This window comes from Sphaeramia orbicularis, chromosome 15 (genome assembly GCF_902148855.1).
Source record: "Sphaeramia orbicularis chromosome 15, fSphaOr1.1, whole genome shotgun sequence".
NCBI lineage: Eukaryota > Metazoa > Chordata > Actinopteri > Kurtiformes > Apogonidae > Sphaeramia > Sphaeramia orbicularis.
Genome location: NC_043971.1, coordinates 19,335,986 through 19,351,997, shown reverse-complemented (window position 1 = coordinate 19,351,997; position 16,012 = coordinate 19,335,986). Strand labels below are relative to the sequence as shown.

Here is a 16,012-nt window from a genome sequence, read left to right as displayed (position 1 = left end):
AAAGTATACGTCACAACACAAATGACACAAAGCAGCAAATTAATTTATTATGGTTTATTGGGTTTTAATCTTTATCTTACATACAAATTTTACATTGGTAAATTGTTTCATAATATTCCCATCCCTCCCCAAAACCCCAAACTCAATAATCAAAATGTACAACTGAGCCCTTTCTTGTAGCCCATTTCTATCAAACCCTGGTTAGCAGAGGAGAAAGCACAAGCATTAACAAACTGAAAAATGAACCATTTAAGTTGAGTGTGAAAACTCTGCTGTCAAAATGGTCAGCAGGTTAGTAAATTTCACACCTCGCTGAGACACAGCCAGGTAGGGCGGCTGTACAGGACAGGGTGTTGTAACAAGGCCAGCATTTTACTTTGCTGAAAGAAAACAGAATGCTTGCTGACATTTTAATAAAGGTATAAAAATAATAACACTTTATGATTGACAGTATTTACAAACTGTCTCTCTACTACAGTAAGATGCCCAAAGAGGCGAGTGGCATGCTTCTTCCTCTATGCAGCATAAGATGAGGTTATTCTAATGACTGCCACAGCAAATCCAATACACCTCATGCACACCATGAATGTACACAAAATATCACATTGGCAGGCAGCTACTGAAGAGCAACTGATGATCCTCATATAACCAACAGAACACTCCTATCTATAATCAAAGTGCTTTTTTGTTATCTATATAGATTACCAAAAACAAATACGTCAATATAAAACATTCAACAGACAGATAGGAAAAGGCCTAGGAATTTCTGTTCCACACCCACAGTGCGCTCGTGTGGGAGTCAGTGCCACTTCGGTGACATTTGGTGACAGGGTTTAATAACCTTGGCGATCCTAAGTGCGCTTGTTACAGCTCAACTGAGAAAACATTCATTTGAGAGTATGCAATGATGAAAATAATGCAGGAAGGGGTGCAACATGACTGACGTAAACTGATTAATTACCACCGAGTGCTGAAATCTACCCGACAACACAAACCGCAGTCTATTGGACAGAGTGGAGCTCGTATTGCCTGCTGCTTTACAGTCAAGTACTGTTTAAGGACTCAGCAGCTTTGGGACAGTGGGAGGGTTATGCTTCCACATCTCTTTGATTCCTATTTTTGGGACTATTTCCAATGGGAAATGTTGCCAAAAAATTCTGCATTTGTCTAATAAAGAGCTTGGACATTAGAATTACTGTCCCTTTCAAGAACAAAGATTAACATTTTTACTGCTTAGACTTTAAAAACAACTTTATGAACAAAACTAACATTTTCCAAAACCTTTAGTAAATGAAGCATTTTGCATAACTTAAACTGCTGGATGGTCAAACTTTACTTCCTGAAGGATTTCTGTGCTGGAGTTTGGAGTTTATTAGGCCAAAGCTAAGACATGTGACTACCTATTTCATTGGAAAAGTAAGCTACATCTCTGAATTGTGCAACAACAAGGCTTATGTCCAAAATCTCCCTCCTCTAGATCTACTGAACAGATACATGTAGGAAAGCATTTACGCAGAAGACACCAGGGCCCTTGCAGCGTAGAAACCTAAAATTCAAAGGCAAAGAACCAAAAGGCAATAACTGAAAGGGAGGGGAAAGCAAAAATGCTGAATTACCAAAAAAAAAAAAAAAAAAAAAAAAAAATGGAAATGGCCAAAGCAAAGTGCTGAGTAGAGACAGTCTGAGAGCTATGTTTGTAAACTCATGGACGCTTTTCTGCCGGACTCCTACTGTCTTCCACTCAAGCAGAAATTCAGAGGACATATTTAGGTCTTGAAACATCTGAACAAATACTTTTCATTTGCCGGCCTGTGACGATCCAACGGTACTATTGGAGGTTTAACATATTCCAAAAGCTGCAATTTCCCATCCTTTTGTGCACAGACTCAACATTTCTCGTGGCTTTATATTTGAGTCAGACCCCATTTAAAAGGCCTCTTTCTCCAAGCCTATTGTGGAGCTTTTTGAAATACCATGATGTGGTAGTGAAAGGCAAAATCTTACCCTGCACCTCCCATTTTGTATAAAGATGTCCTATTTCTGTCTCCAGCTGTATTATTTCTCTGTATCAAAGCTGGGAAAGCAGGACGCGAGGGTAGTAACACACTACCTGAGACAGAGCTTGTCCTCATTTCACAGCTCTGCCTCCACTTCTGATACAAACACTTTGCATTAGGGGTCATGTGGACAATATCCAGGTAATGATGCTGGATTAAATCAGAAAAACGATAATGGAGTTGTCACTTCCTGCCTCCTGGAGGTATATTTATACATATATAAGTAGTGGTACCCCAGAAATCAATGCTGGAGTGCCAGTCTTCCAAGTTGGCTCACATCAGTTGACTACAGACCACTGCTTGGCCTTATAGCTTCAGATCTGGTTATTTCAAAAGAACCACAACATCTAAGGACAGCTCTGGAAACCTGTGTGAGCGCCGTTGTGCTTCTGTACACAAAGATTAAAAACAGGTTTCCCGGGGCTAGCCCAGATGGTAATGTACTACAAAATCATCATGGAAGTTTTTCTTCATGAACGTAGCAATCATGTAAGCCGTGTTGACTCGCTCTCTTTCTCTGTTACTGTTGCAGGACGTTTCCTCATAAACTTCGTCCCATAATGATGACGTCTTTGGGGAAGCCCTCCATTTTGGCCACTTCAAAACATCCGAGCTTACTGTAGAAGTCCAACATTCTCTTGTCAGTCTGTCGAACTTTACAGAAAGCACCGTGGGACCCTGGAAGTGAAGGACAAAAACAGACAGAACTAAAAAAATGTCCAGTTGCTGATATAATCTCACTTTTTTCTGAGGCTTCCTGACTCGTAACAAACTGGATTGAAGTGCTCTTATTAGGTAGATTTCAATATTTAATTTAATTATTTTTAAAGCTTACATTAATTTCTGTCATGCAGGGTCTCTATCAAAACAAGCACAAGAAACATGCGTTTTCACCACCATTGAATATGAAAATTTCCTAATATGACTCAGGCAGAACTCATGTTCATAGTCAAAATAATGTATTGTTAGCCTGGCCAGCCATTCCGTTTTCTCAGTGTATTCAATACTGACAAAACAGTCTGGAATTGGGCCAGTCGCTGTGAAAAATGTACAATCTATTCTATATCGAACCAATCACAAGTCATGGGGGCAGGTGTTTCTTTTTGTCGCAAGTCAAAGTAAGTTCCAAGTCTGCAAATCTCTTTACAAATGTTGTCGGTTGTTTACTTTATTCAAAAATAAGGACTGAATTACAGATTACACCCTGTATTCTTAAATTTCTCTGACAAAAGCATCTCATCCGTCTTATGTGTGATTGGTTTATTTGCGCCTGTTGGTCCCAACTTCATATTTGGATTAGAGCCCCGTGATTCCACACAGATTTCTCATCGAGAAAGACGGATGGCTGGCCAGGCTAATGTATTGTTTACATTGACTTTACTGAAAGTATTTGATATAGGTACACAAATCAACAAAAAATGTTACTATTCTTGCTAGATCAGAAATATTTCACATTATTTCTACAGAGATCAATGACTCTCACTGCTCGCAACTAAAGTGAAACCATATTTCAGACAACTATGAATACATTCTGTAACGCTGCTTTAAATTCAGGACTGTTGGCATTCTCGATACCCAGCAAAAACATCATTTGACATTCACGCCATCTTAAAACTTCATTAATTACACATCATCCCTCGGTTTTTCTACTAATGGCACAAATCTGCTTTGTCCAAAAACTATAAATTCACCTCTGCCACATCACTAACAGAAGCAATCAAAACATATACCACATATTTTCTCTTTATGTATAAGCTTCAGCAGTAAACAACTGAATGTAACAGGCACCTACCATTGGCTTTAAGGGAGGATAACAGACATCCCATCATGCTTTTGGCCACACTTGGGTCAGTGACCTTGGCATGAACGTCAACCTTGATGAGAGAGGGGAAGTTGGATAGAAACGAATCTGGAAGACCCTCCTCTTCTTCGTGGAAACTTAACATCATTTTCTACAGAAGGACAGATAGTTTAACAACAAAGAAGGTGAAACCGATAAGAAACATTTTAATGGAAAAACTTCCTAAGCTCCTACCTCAGCCTCAGTGAGGTCCTTCTGGCAGTCAGGTTTGTGATATTTCTCTTGCATGAAGGGAATCCAGTTCAGCTTGCATTTCTTGATGAAGGGCTTAACATCCACAGTGCCAAGGGCATACCCGCAGATGCCTTCCTCATCTTCTAACACAAATCCGTAGTCTGGACTCAAAGTCAGCAGACCTCCTACTAACCTGTGAGCAGATAAGGTTTAATGAGACATGTTGAAACCCATAGTCCAGTTGGCTATTTACAAATACAAGCTGCTTTACCTGTCGCCGATGAGGTCAGGATCCTCTTCAGGAAAAGGAACATCCTCCGTTCCTTCACAGTACATTTCCTTACAGATTTTATAAACAGCAGCCTGCAGAAACAGACACAGACATCTGCCATTGAAGTGAATCAGTTCCTACAGAGGAATTTGGCCCGATGTGATTAGCTGGAACTAAACCTCCAATGTTAAGTCCCAAAATGGCCAAGAAGCCTCATGGCATTTTGAAAAATTGTAGGTTGTCTTTATATTAAGCGCATACTGTGCATGTGCTGACACCCAGAGCAGCTGAGCATACCATCATGGGACATTTAGTACAAAGCATTCAAACTAGGCCAGTTCTACCGGGAATTTCATCAACTAGCCTAACATCCCTACAATTGCTGCATGTTTTATAGCATGATAAATAATAATAAAATAATTGAAAGATTAGTGCTTCACTACAGCTGGACTTATATAAAACAGGAAGCGTAATATAAAAAAAGACACATCTCACCTCATCTTTGGGAAAGTACGGCCGCATGGAATAGATTTTGGACGTTGGCATTGAAGGTGGAGGCTGGTAGAAAAGATCGTTTGCCCCATCTATTGGCAACAACCTCTGTGGGTATCAAAAGAAACAGGTTCAGTTTCTTTGAGGTAGGTGGGTGTGTTGGCTTTGGCTGACTGCCTCACTGTGTATTTGCTGCAGCTGTGCCACTACCAAATCAAAAGGAACCAGAGAACAGAGCAAAGTGCTTTGGCTTGACTGTTTCAGAAAATTACAAGTGTGAGACAAACTGACTCAAGGTTCCTTGTTCATTTGACAGTGGACAACAGCAAACACGTTTGTATTTTTATCTAAAGGAAAATAGCACAAAGAGCACTTTCATATTTGCTTTTCAAATCCAATAAATCAAGGGTGGTATTTTGGTCTGACTAAGGTTTTACTGGCTGAAGGAGATGCTCCTTTCCCTTTTGTAAGGCATCGCAATATTTCGCTGCGCAGGACCCTCCTGTTGAGAAAAATAATGATGCTTGCGCAGAGACAGAGAGAACTCCAGGAAAAAAAAACCAAAGAGGCAAATTAAATATGAGCTGACTGAGTCATTCAAACAGTTGCCACTGTGAGTCTTGCTTTCTCCGAGGTTGGAGATACTGCTGTATGCCGAGCAGGTGTATTTGATCATGGAGTTTTCCCATTGCAAACATGCTTGCGTTCTCGCAGGCGCTGCGATGCTTGTGCGTGCGCTTGCGCTTGAAAAGGGCTGGCTTGGTAATTTGTGCGCTGTGCTTTCCTGCAAAGAAATGAGATGTCATGAAAATAAAACCTAGCCATGCTCGCTTGCGCTGCGTGCGTCAGGGAAAAGCAACATCTCCTTGGGCAGTTGCTGAAAGAAATTCAAATTAATTGATCAGAGAAAAGTCATGCCAAACACAGGCTGTGACCTCTTTTAACAGGTTGGGTTTCAGGTCACCCATTCCCCTCACACCATCTGACATATCCCAGAATGATGGTTATTAAAGAAAAGAAGCTGCTCAGGACATGCACCTCTTTGAAGAACAAGTGAAGGGGATGGAACCCTATGCAATGAAGCCTAAAACATTACAATCAGCTCACCTTTGACAGACCAAACCCCTTCATACCAGCGCACATTTTACCATTTTCTTCTTTACTCATAACACTCTTTTTTTTCCATTTCATTGCTGTGAATTCAGTGCATTAGATACCTGGAACTCTCCTGCTAGACCTCCCCTAAAGGCCCAGGGCTCTTGGTCTCCTCTAAGGAATTGTGCTGAGGACTGACTACGACACCCTGTTAGGAGCAGAGCCAAGCGGACATTGTTACCACAGGATCGGGCTCTCGGACACAGATGAAGGGAGTGGGGAGATGGGGAGGAAGGGGGTTATCTGTATCTAATAGCATGATCCAAATAAAATAATTATTTTGTCTTAATCATTAAAACATAAAAAGGACCCAATTAGCAATAATTAATTATATATAAAAAGAAATATTTTGTGATGGAATGGGGCTCAAGCAACTAAAGCTTACAGATTTGGACAACTAATTAGGTCCAAGGTTAAAAAAATTCTGATACAAAGAGACAGGCAAATTATTTATTTCTATGATCTGTCAAATCATTTCTATATAAACACAACACTGTCAAAATCCACTACATATCGTGGCTTTCAGATCTTAGGGAATCAGTGCTTTCCATAAGTGAACACTTGTTCTCCAAACATCAAGAATTAAAAGCAGTTCAACTACCCCATGGTCTGAGTGAGAAGAATCTTCACTTCCAGAACTGACGGACTTCATCAGAACTAACTGTCTATGTAAGCTTCAGCTGCTGTCACCCCACCGATCTTGGCACCTCGTGTGAAGTCACATTTGTTAAATCTGCCTTGTCACATGACTGGCTGAGCACGAGCCATTAATCCAAGAGGACAAAATGAAGGGTAACATGGACATTCACTGTTAAAGGACCTCTAAACTTCAGGTTCAAATCCACAGTTAAAGAAGTAATCTTCCCTTTAGGACCAAAGCATATACATATGGGAATGCACCCACAGAGTGCACAGCTTTTAGTGGCTATATCCAGTGGTACTGATGCTGCCAACGTCAACACCTAGTTGACGAGGAGCCCTGTCATGTGACCAGACAAATGCAGCACGCGGGTAAAACAGCTAACACTGCTTTATATATCAACCTCACCCTGACAACTACGACAATTCCTCTGATGAGCTGACACAACGCAGCATGCAGATGCACCCACGGGAAGGAACTCTGAACCCGCTTTACTTACCCAAATTAAAAACAACAAAACTGACACCAGCATTATCTGTTAGTGGACTGTTCCCACCTGATCCAAGACTGCGCTGTCTTAACACAGGCACAGTTATGCAGAAAACATGCAAATCAAAAAGCAACAATCACAACTACACAGGTAGATACATTCCTGAGCAGAGTAAATAACATGTCCCATGGTTAAATTTTTAAAGCCAAGTGTAAATTCCCTTGAGTAGGTGCATCGGGCTGGTATGAGCCATTTCTATAAGCCTACTGACAGAAACAAAAAAACAAGTTAGAGAGAAGCTGCCAAAGAGAGAAATTTGGGAGTTAAGACTTAAGGTTTAAAGCTAAATCGCTGCGCAAAATGTGACTTCATCCAAAGGGCTGCTTCCTTTCCTCCAAATCAATCTTTTACATTTAGAGACTACTTAAAAACAATTACACAATCCAATTTCAAACAAGAGCAAAAGAAAAGAGACAACGCCTGCACTGTGCATACATCGGCCACTGTCGATCCAATAGCAGTAGAAACTTGTACTTTGGATTCTTCCATCTGTACATAGTGAAGGGAGAAAACAGTAGAAAATAATTATTAGTAAGTATTCTCAGTACAATAACCAGGGAGGTGACTAAGTGCCGGCTGCACAGCTTCAGACTAGGGGAGAGGATGGGGCTGATGTAAAAACCTGCTAACAGCAACAGCAGAGTTCAACAGTTAGGTGCTTAATGACCCTGCAGATACTATGAAGAGTATTCAAAGACATCTAGAAATACTAATTTTCTGCATTTTGCTAGATGGTCTTTTCTATAGCATTAAGACAGTAGCTTTCATTTTGGGTGTGGTTTTGCCAGTGTGGGTGTGCTGCCTGCTGTGTACTGTAGGCTAGAGTCCTCAGCTTTAGCCGGACAGGACAGAAACCTGTGAATGAAACTGGGTTACAGGGAGTAACCTACAGGCCATGCTGGTGCTTCAGATTATTTCAAAAACATTCCCAAAACATGGAGATGTTTTCAGAAACTGAGCATTATACAAACTGTATCATGGTGCACTATCTGACAGACTGAAAGCATGAGGAGAAAGGAGATAGATGATACAGAAGGGAGAGGGAGAGGAGAGAGAAATTTTTGTGTACACCCTGATACAGATTGAGATTAAACCCATTAACAGCCTCTTTTCAGAGTCTACTTGGTGAGGACATACCAAACCTCTTGAAATACATTTGTAATGTTGACATTTATGACTATATGACCTATCACAGACTAGGTCAGACATGATGTACTTTATGCACCAGAATGGCCTTCCACAGTCAGTCAGTCAGTCAACTTGCTCTCCAAGCTCGCGTGCGCGCTAGGGCATGGAGGAAGGGGGTGTGGGGACTTCCCCCTGGCGCCCATCCCCACAGACAGAGAGATGGAAGCAAGTGTGTCTGTGTGGGAATGCAGCAGTGATGTTACTGGATACACAGCAAGCAGCAATAACCCTGCTGGGACGTTTGCCACAGAGACCCAGTTTTGATATCACCAAGATGGAGCAGCTTAATATGAAATAAACAAGGAGGATGCTAGCAGTGCAAGCGGCATTCAGTCAGATGAAAAAAGAAAACAATCAACATGTGAAACAAAAACCAATCAAAAGAATCACACCTACTAAGAGGTGTTGCTTCTAGCCTGGTTTGTGCTAATCTTATCTACAGTTAAGTGCCATCAGTTAAACTGAGGGTATTAATGGCTGCTAAGATTTTGTCCTTGAACGCAGGTGGTGGCTAAGATCTTTGAGAGCCATATTATGATCTGTAACACCACCATCTGTTAAGCAGACTGTGCACGATGCATATGATGAAGTTATTCATGTGCCTCACTGAACTACATTGCTCTACACTAAGAGGTAAATATACATGCAGTCAAAAACCAAAGATTTTGTCATTTATTTTGAAGTCAAAATAAAATAAAAAAAATCAAATTATTATGAATAAAGAATTCTAATATATCTTTTAGAATAAATGGATAAATTACTTTAGACTTGATCACACTACAGCTAAGCTATTGCTTGCTAAAGATTAAGAGGTTTCGGGACCCACTCATACATACCTAGCCACTGGACAAAAGACTTGACCATAGAAATTATGCTCTTGATGTCCCAGATGTAAGGGTAGAGGTCGTAGAGGATGGTTCTGTTCGCTGAATTGGACAGACGTGTGAACATGTGGATGACTGAGCAGCACATGTCCTCAAATTTTTCGGCCCTTGACTGCCATTCCACTACCTGCAGGCCAAACATTGATTAAAGATGAGAAAAAAAGTGAGAAAGGACTTTGCAATGGTTAAACAGTGCTTTCATGTCATAACCACACCACCCGATGGGCAGAACTGGTAGTACACATCCACCATTTTGTTTTGAAGCACCCAGAGCTACGTAAATAATGAACTACATTGTTCCAACATACATCTATGTGTTAACATCTAAATCAGCCAATACATTTTATTATTGTGTTTCAAAAATTAACCTACCTTTTCAGCCTCCTTTCTCTTGCAGTTCACACTGACAACACTGCTGTTGGCTCTTAACCAGTTGAACTCCTTCAACATCTGCATGGCTTTAGGTCCATGTTCATAAGGCAGGTAGAAAAGTTCTGCCAACAAGCTCAAATCCTCAAGTGTGAGAGTTCAGCTGTAACAGGGGCTTCTCATTGGGACCAGGCACAAACACATCCTAAGGAGATAAACCAGCAACAAAGTAATTTCAAGGGTTCATTCTTATTTTGCTTTCATTTGCATGTTCATATAGAAGAAAAACACTCACAAATGTTGGCGGCACCTGTTTGAGCTGATCATCTGTCTGCATGGGGGCGATATCACTCCCAGAGTCCTCCTGGATAGACTCTTCAGGGGACTTGGACTCTGCCAGGCTCTCTTTGTCTGTATCCATGGGCTTCAAGTCTTCCGCCATTTTGTCAGCTAAGACAGGACCAACATGCTTGCCCTCTGGGTCGCCCTCTGCTTCTGGCTCCGGTTCATCCTGCTTCTCAACTACCATCTCCATGGGCTCCTCATCAGAGTCCTTTTTTTTCAACCTCCACCTGAAAAACACATGGTACTATGTAAAAATGCATGTACAAATCAGCAGATGAGTCATAGAACACTGAAATGAGTGGTTGTAAATATATGTACGGAGCATGTAAAAGAATTTTGTTAATGTTGGCTTATGCAGGATCATTAAATTAAACAACTTAGGACCTTTATGGATGCAATTTAAGACATGTTTTGCATTCCACTGCACTGGGGACAGACTTGTGATGGTGAGGGTCCCAATGTGAACACAAAACATTGGGTGATGGCAGCAACTTCCTGCTCCCTTTCACATGGGCTTTATGTATAGTTTTTTTTTTTTTTTTTACTTCCATAGTAATTCTAATACCTTTGGACCCAAGTTCCTAATTTGAGCATTTTCTTCTTCCAATTACCCATTTTTAATACATATCTTATATTTTTAAGATATGTCAATTGTATTTAGGGTTAAAGACCAAAAATGAAAGATTGTATTTTACACTTTTGAAGGAGCATCAGAAACCCTTCAACAGGGTTCAACAAGTCATTTCAAATGTATGATTGTAACATATTCTACAGACACTTATCCATAGCATGTAGTGGTACTAACTCATGAAAACCAACAGCTATAGCATGATCTGTGAAGTATTAATAAATTTCACCTCCTCTTCCTCCTGAGTTCTTTTTGCCATAGGATGTGAGAGTGGATCCAGACAGAGAGGAGGCATGGCAGGAGACATGATTGGCTGCTGAAATACAGTTGTGACGGTCGTAGACGAGCAGAGTGAAGGAGCAGCCATGGATGACACATCGATAGCTGTGCTTTTGGCACCGCTCTGAGGCACCTGTCGGCCTGAAAGACAAAATATAATAACAATGAATCACTTTGGAATTAAAACTACTTATCCATGTACATATTATGAGCTTTTCAACCTAAAATCCTCCATTTGGAGAGGCCTATAACAGACAGCATATTAAAAAACATACTATTGTATTGATGAGGCACACCAAATTCCCCGAGCCATTCTGTGAGAGCCAGTTTTAGGGCGAGCTGGGGGCTGTAGAGCATGTCAGTCTCTAGTTCTTCATCACTGCCTTCGTTCTCCAACTTGATCTGGATGGATACTGTGCTGTCCTCACCATCCGCTGGTAAAAGGCGAAAGAGGAAAGTGAGAAAAACAGCAGCATCTACCCACCAGTTGATACCACATTAAACATAAAAAGATTAAATCAAACTGACTGTAAAATGATCTAATTGTATTTTTATAAATATCACACACAAAAAGGAAAACTTGACTCATACTTACTCATGACGACATCTTTGCGAACACCATTCATGTTAGACTTGTACCAGGTTGCAAGAGTGTGAATAGCTACAAAGTTGGACTCAAACTCGCAATTAGGGTTGGTGAGGACGCCCCTTCAGTCTAGGAATGAGCTCTGTGGAACGACCTTTGTATGGACCCAAGAAAAGCCTCTTCTGATCGTAATCATTGGCGTGAATGTTGTCCCAGATTACAGGGGCTCTTCTGAGGATTTTAGACACTTCCTCAATAGACTCCACAGTGATATCCTTAGACACTACTTTGGGGCCTGCAAGAGATAAAACATAGTTTTAAATCTTTCTCTGACTCTGGGTTGTTCTTCATATTTCTTTGACAGAGAAGGGTCAACTCACCTGGTCCACAGCACTTCAATGCCAGGAAGGAGCTTTTCTCCTACTGTGTGGAGGTAGGGGACTGAGAGACACTGGGGTAGCAGAAGGTTCCACAGTACTCGTATTTAAAGGTACATAAATCCACACAAATAATGAATAAATAAGCAGATCATACTGATGAGTGTGACATGTGCAAATGATACAGGAGCATGATAGTTAGCTACCTGTGGGACAGAAGAGGAAGGTTTTAGGCTCCCCCAGGTACTGGTAGATTTCATTGGTGATGGAAACCTGAGCGTGTGCAAATGAGCTGAAACACCTCTTTATCAGCGGGGCACATGTTGTGGTCAATATCATCAAAGAGTAAGGCAAATGACTTGCAGCCAAAGTGTGAAACTAAGGGAAGAAAATTGGGTGCGAAAGAACATTTAACAAAATGTTTCCAGAATGATACGCTTTCAGATCTATACAACATGTGCTTTTATTCATTACTCTCATGTACTGAGGTACAAAATAGTTACATACCTGATCCAGTTTTCTCTTGAGGGCCAGAAACCTCTTTTTGATTAGAGAAGGTGATATCCAGTCCAGGGGAAATAGCATAGATGAACTCTACCCCGTGCTCTTTGCAGCACCAATTAGAGTCATGAGTTGCTCTAGGATGTAGATGGAAAAAATCCATCATTACAAACATTTTTTATGGTGTTAAAACCATTACTTGTGACTTCTAAATTTTACTCCTGTGTCACTTTTGTGTGACAATTAATAGCTAATAATAATAATAGATTAGATTTCCATAGCGCTTTTCAAGGCACCAAAGCACTTTACATTATTATTATCATTAGCTGCACCGTAGCATAATTGTCAGGCATAATTTCTTTGATGTAAGACACGTGAACACAAAATGTATTCAGAATTCATAAAATAGTCACCTGCTTCTTCCACTGAGTAAAGCTCTCTCCAGAACATTCTGTGTTTGTAGTCATCTTTGGGTGCATATAAATATGTATTCAGTCCCCATTTCTGCTGCCTGTGAAATACAATTATGAACAGATTCAACTCGTATCCTCTAGCAATAACATGTGATAAACTTTCATGTGCAAATAACTTATATTTTTAAGTGTACCTCCTAAACAGTTCTTTCCTCTGTTCCATTGTCCATGGTCGCCCATAAAAACCTGCAATATAGACAAGCAATATTTATTGGTTTCAGTGCAATCTGCAGTGCTGTGATCTATGCATACTGAGCTGCTTAAATGCGACAGCTGGCAATGAGCCCTCAAGTGTGGGCATGAGCTGGAAAGTGCTATTTAAATTCTTGTCTTTAAAGTTATATTTTTTGAGGCCAAATCTCTTGAAGTGGACCGAGTCAAAATGTGTGTGTGTATATATATATATATATATATATATATATATATATATATATATATATCATACCCTCATCAAGCCACCAAGTTAAATCCATGTATCAAAAGATGGCATTTAAGATACTCAGACTCGTTCATGATTATTTTTGCAATCTAGCCAATTATACAAATGTGGCTATGTTCATTTGAGACCTGCTTTATGATTAATTACATCGAGAGATTACATTAAAAATATAATCTTGCTCGTTTAACATTATCCACAAACGATTACTAATTACTAAACAGCAGTTTTCACTGATGTGTTTTTTGCAGCTTTTATGTAGCTTTATCAAGACTCCAGAGCAAGGCTGCTGCAGTATTTTCTGGCCCAATTTATGGCAATACGCAGACCACAATATGTCACAAACGTCAAATTTTATTATATAGGATCAATTACCTTCCACGACTCCACTAATAAATTTTCTGTGGCCCGTCGGTTCGACTCCAATACCGGACTCTTCCACCGATCCGGGGGCCTCGGCACAAGCCTCTCCGGAGACTGGGCTGGGGCTCGGCTCAGCGTCCACTTGAGGCGTCTCTAGCGTCTTGTCTTTTTGAACCATTTTTGGCAATTTCCCTCTGTGTAAAATTACCAAGTTCCGGCGAACTCAAAGGGACAAAAATGGATTTACACTTTACGAAGGCAGGTAAATTCGTCAAGCAAAACCTAAGGGAGATAAAGCGCGTCACTGTCTGTCTACCGACGGCTAGCGTAAGGTATTAGCAAATCTATCAAAATTCACGAAATGCCGCACCTGGTCCTTATTGAAACTGATATCAGGTAGTAAAGGACATTGCTTTGTAGGCAACTATGTAAAGATAAATAAGACTTGCGTTAATTTTGCTCCGATCATATTCTTCTCTTATGGTGGATATGACCTGGTTTCAGTCGGTTCTTCCTGTTTACACCGAGGTGCGCATGCTCCTGGGACTAGATTAAACCAGTCAAAACTAGATCGGAGTGACAAAAACACTACCAAGATGTCACTATGAAAAGAGATAGACGACATTTGCACGAATATTACATCAAACCTGAACACACAGGTAATGTTATAAATGTTGTACTGGCTTCGTGTGGCATTTACATCATTCTACTGATGCAAAATTATTTATTAATTCAAGCCACGGCATTTACTTCAGTAAAGTAGTTTAATGGCGTTCCGATGTGAAATTCGTTGACTTAGTGTTTCCTAATTTAATTATCTGCGCCTAAATAAAGATAAACGTTATTCATAGTTATCTAAAGCCTTATGGAAAACTATTCGAGTTTTCTGGCATTAGAATAAGTAAGTAATTGCGCTCAAAATCGCTTAGCTCGGTCTTTTGTGTTGAATATCTCGAGTGTGTTTGAATATCTTGAGATTCCAGTCCATATTAGGAATGCAGCTGGGCTCCAACACTACTTTCAAACAGAGGGGAGGTGCAGCTATGCTCTCTGCACAACATAGATGCTTTGTTAGAAAATCACCATGGCATGTCCAATCAAATGTCACTTAATGCCAAAGAAGTTTGAGGTCTACTTAATCATCTCAATACTAGATGGGACAAAGGTCACATTGAGATCCTGCATGCCCAATAATGTAGGTCCATATGAAACACCCAAAGTAGCACTTAAAAAAAAAAAAAAAAAAGCTTGCGAGACAGAATCAAGCCTTCAGTCTCTGATCATTATCACAAAACTGGGCAATATGGCCAAAACATGTCAGTTACTAGCAATAAGTAGCATGATAAATGTCAAATCAATATTTCTTTCCAGGTCATGAGCTGACTGATTGAAAGTTGAAGACACCAGACAGTATTTGTGGGTTATGAACATGGCAGACAGCTATCAAGCAGTGGAACATTTCAGGAATCAAAACAATTGTAATGATAGCATCAAACAAGATGCTTAAGGAAATTAAGTAAAATAAAACACTAATACATATTCTACTTTAGCTGGTAGTGTATACAAAATAAACCATGAAGACAGAAAACTATATTGTGATACTTACTGCAAAAAGCCACCACAGCACCTAAGCCCCCCCACAAACTGATCATTGAGAATTATCTGTATATAAGAAAACTAAGATCAATATTGCATTATTTTCCAAATGTATATAAATATTTTAGAAGAATCACTTACATCTCAAATTGATCTGTAATACACCCTCAAGTTCAAGTTGCACAAATCCAATAAGTGAATCCTCTGTCATCAGCTGGTTCTGAGACCCCCTTCACTAATAAATCTCATATAGTTGGGGTAAGCAGAGAAATCCAGTTTGATTAACTGGCCTTAAATAATGAATATAAATAGGCAGGATATTGCTCCAATGTCAGAGATAAAAAGCAGACAGATCCTGATCAGACTCAATCACTACAGTTCAGCAAGTTTTAGAAGACTCAATGAAAGCAATTTCAAACTTTCAGTTTTTCTTACCTTTTCCTCGAAACACATCCCGTCTTGTAAACGAAGACAGGTGTTAGCAATGATGTTAAATATGTTCTGTTTAGCTGTTTGTGGACTGTCCTGGGATAATTCTTGTACCTGAAACTACTGCATCCAATTTTTAAATACCAATTATGCTTTGTCACTCAGCTGTAAAAAAAAAAAAAAAAAAAAATGCCTACACACCAAACAAGGGGAATAAGGGATAAAGAAGCTGTACAGCCTCATTAAGTGGTCAGTTGCACAGGTGAAGCAGGGACAGATAGGCTCTTAAAATGACAAATACTATAACATAGGAGACAGCACATTTTTTGTATGTTCACTTATTCACTTATGAAGACTA

At 40.0% G+C, this 16,012-nt stretch overlaps 1 protein-coding gene across 1 annotated transcript; it reads right to left on the bottom strand.

The window, feature by feature from the left end:
* Positions 1 to 43: 43 nt before the first annotated feature.
* Positions 44 to 14,174, bottom strand: oga (O-GlcNAcase). Its single transcript, XM_030155606.1, is given in 24 exon segments — positions 44 to 2,735; positions 3,850 to 4,009; positions 4,093 to 4,285; positions 4,364 to 4,455; positions 4,859 to 4,963; positions 6,073 to 6,158; positions 7,636 to 7,689; positions 9,225 to 9,399; positions 9,645 to 9,795; positions 9,797 to 9,846; positions 9,952 to 10,230; positions 10,844 to 11,034; positions 11,169 to 11,327; positions 11,489 to 11,600; positions 11,602 to 11,777; positions 11,864 to 11,920; positions 11,923 to 11,960; positions 12,065 to 12,153; positions 12,155 to 12,234; positions 12,364 to 12,468; positions 12,471 to 12,494; positions 12,771 to 12,868; positions 12,965 to 13,016; positions 13,642 to 14,174. Coding segments are annotated over 24 exon segments (2,829 nt in total). The 5' UTR covers positions 13,808 to 14,174; the 3' UTR covers positions 44 to 2,598.
* Between the last annotated feature and the right edge of the window lie 1,838 nt (positions 14,175 to 16,012).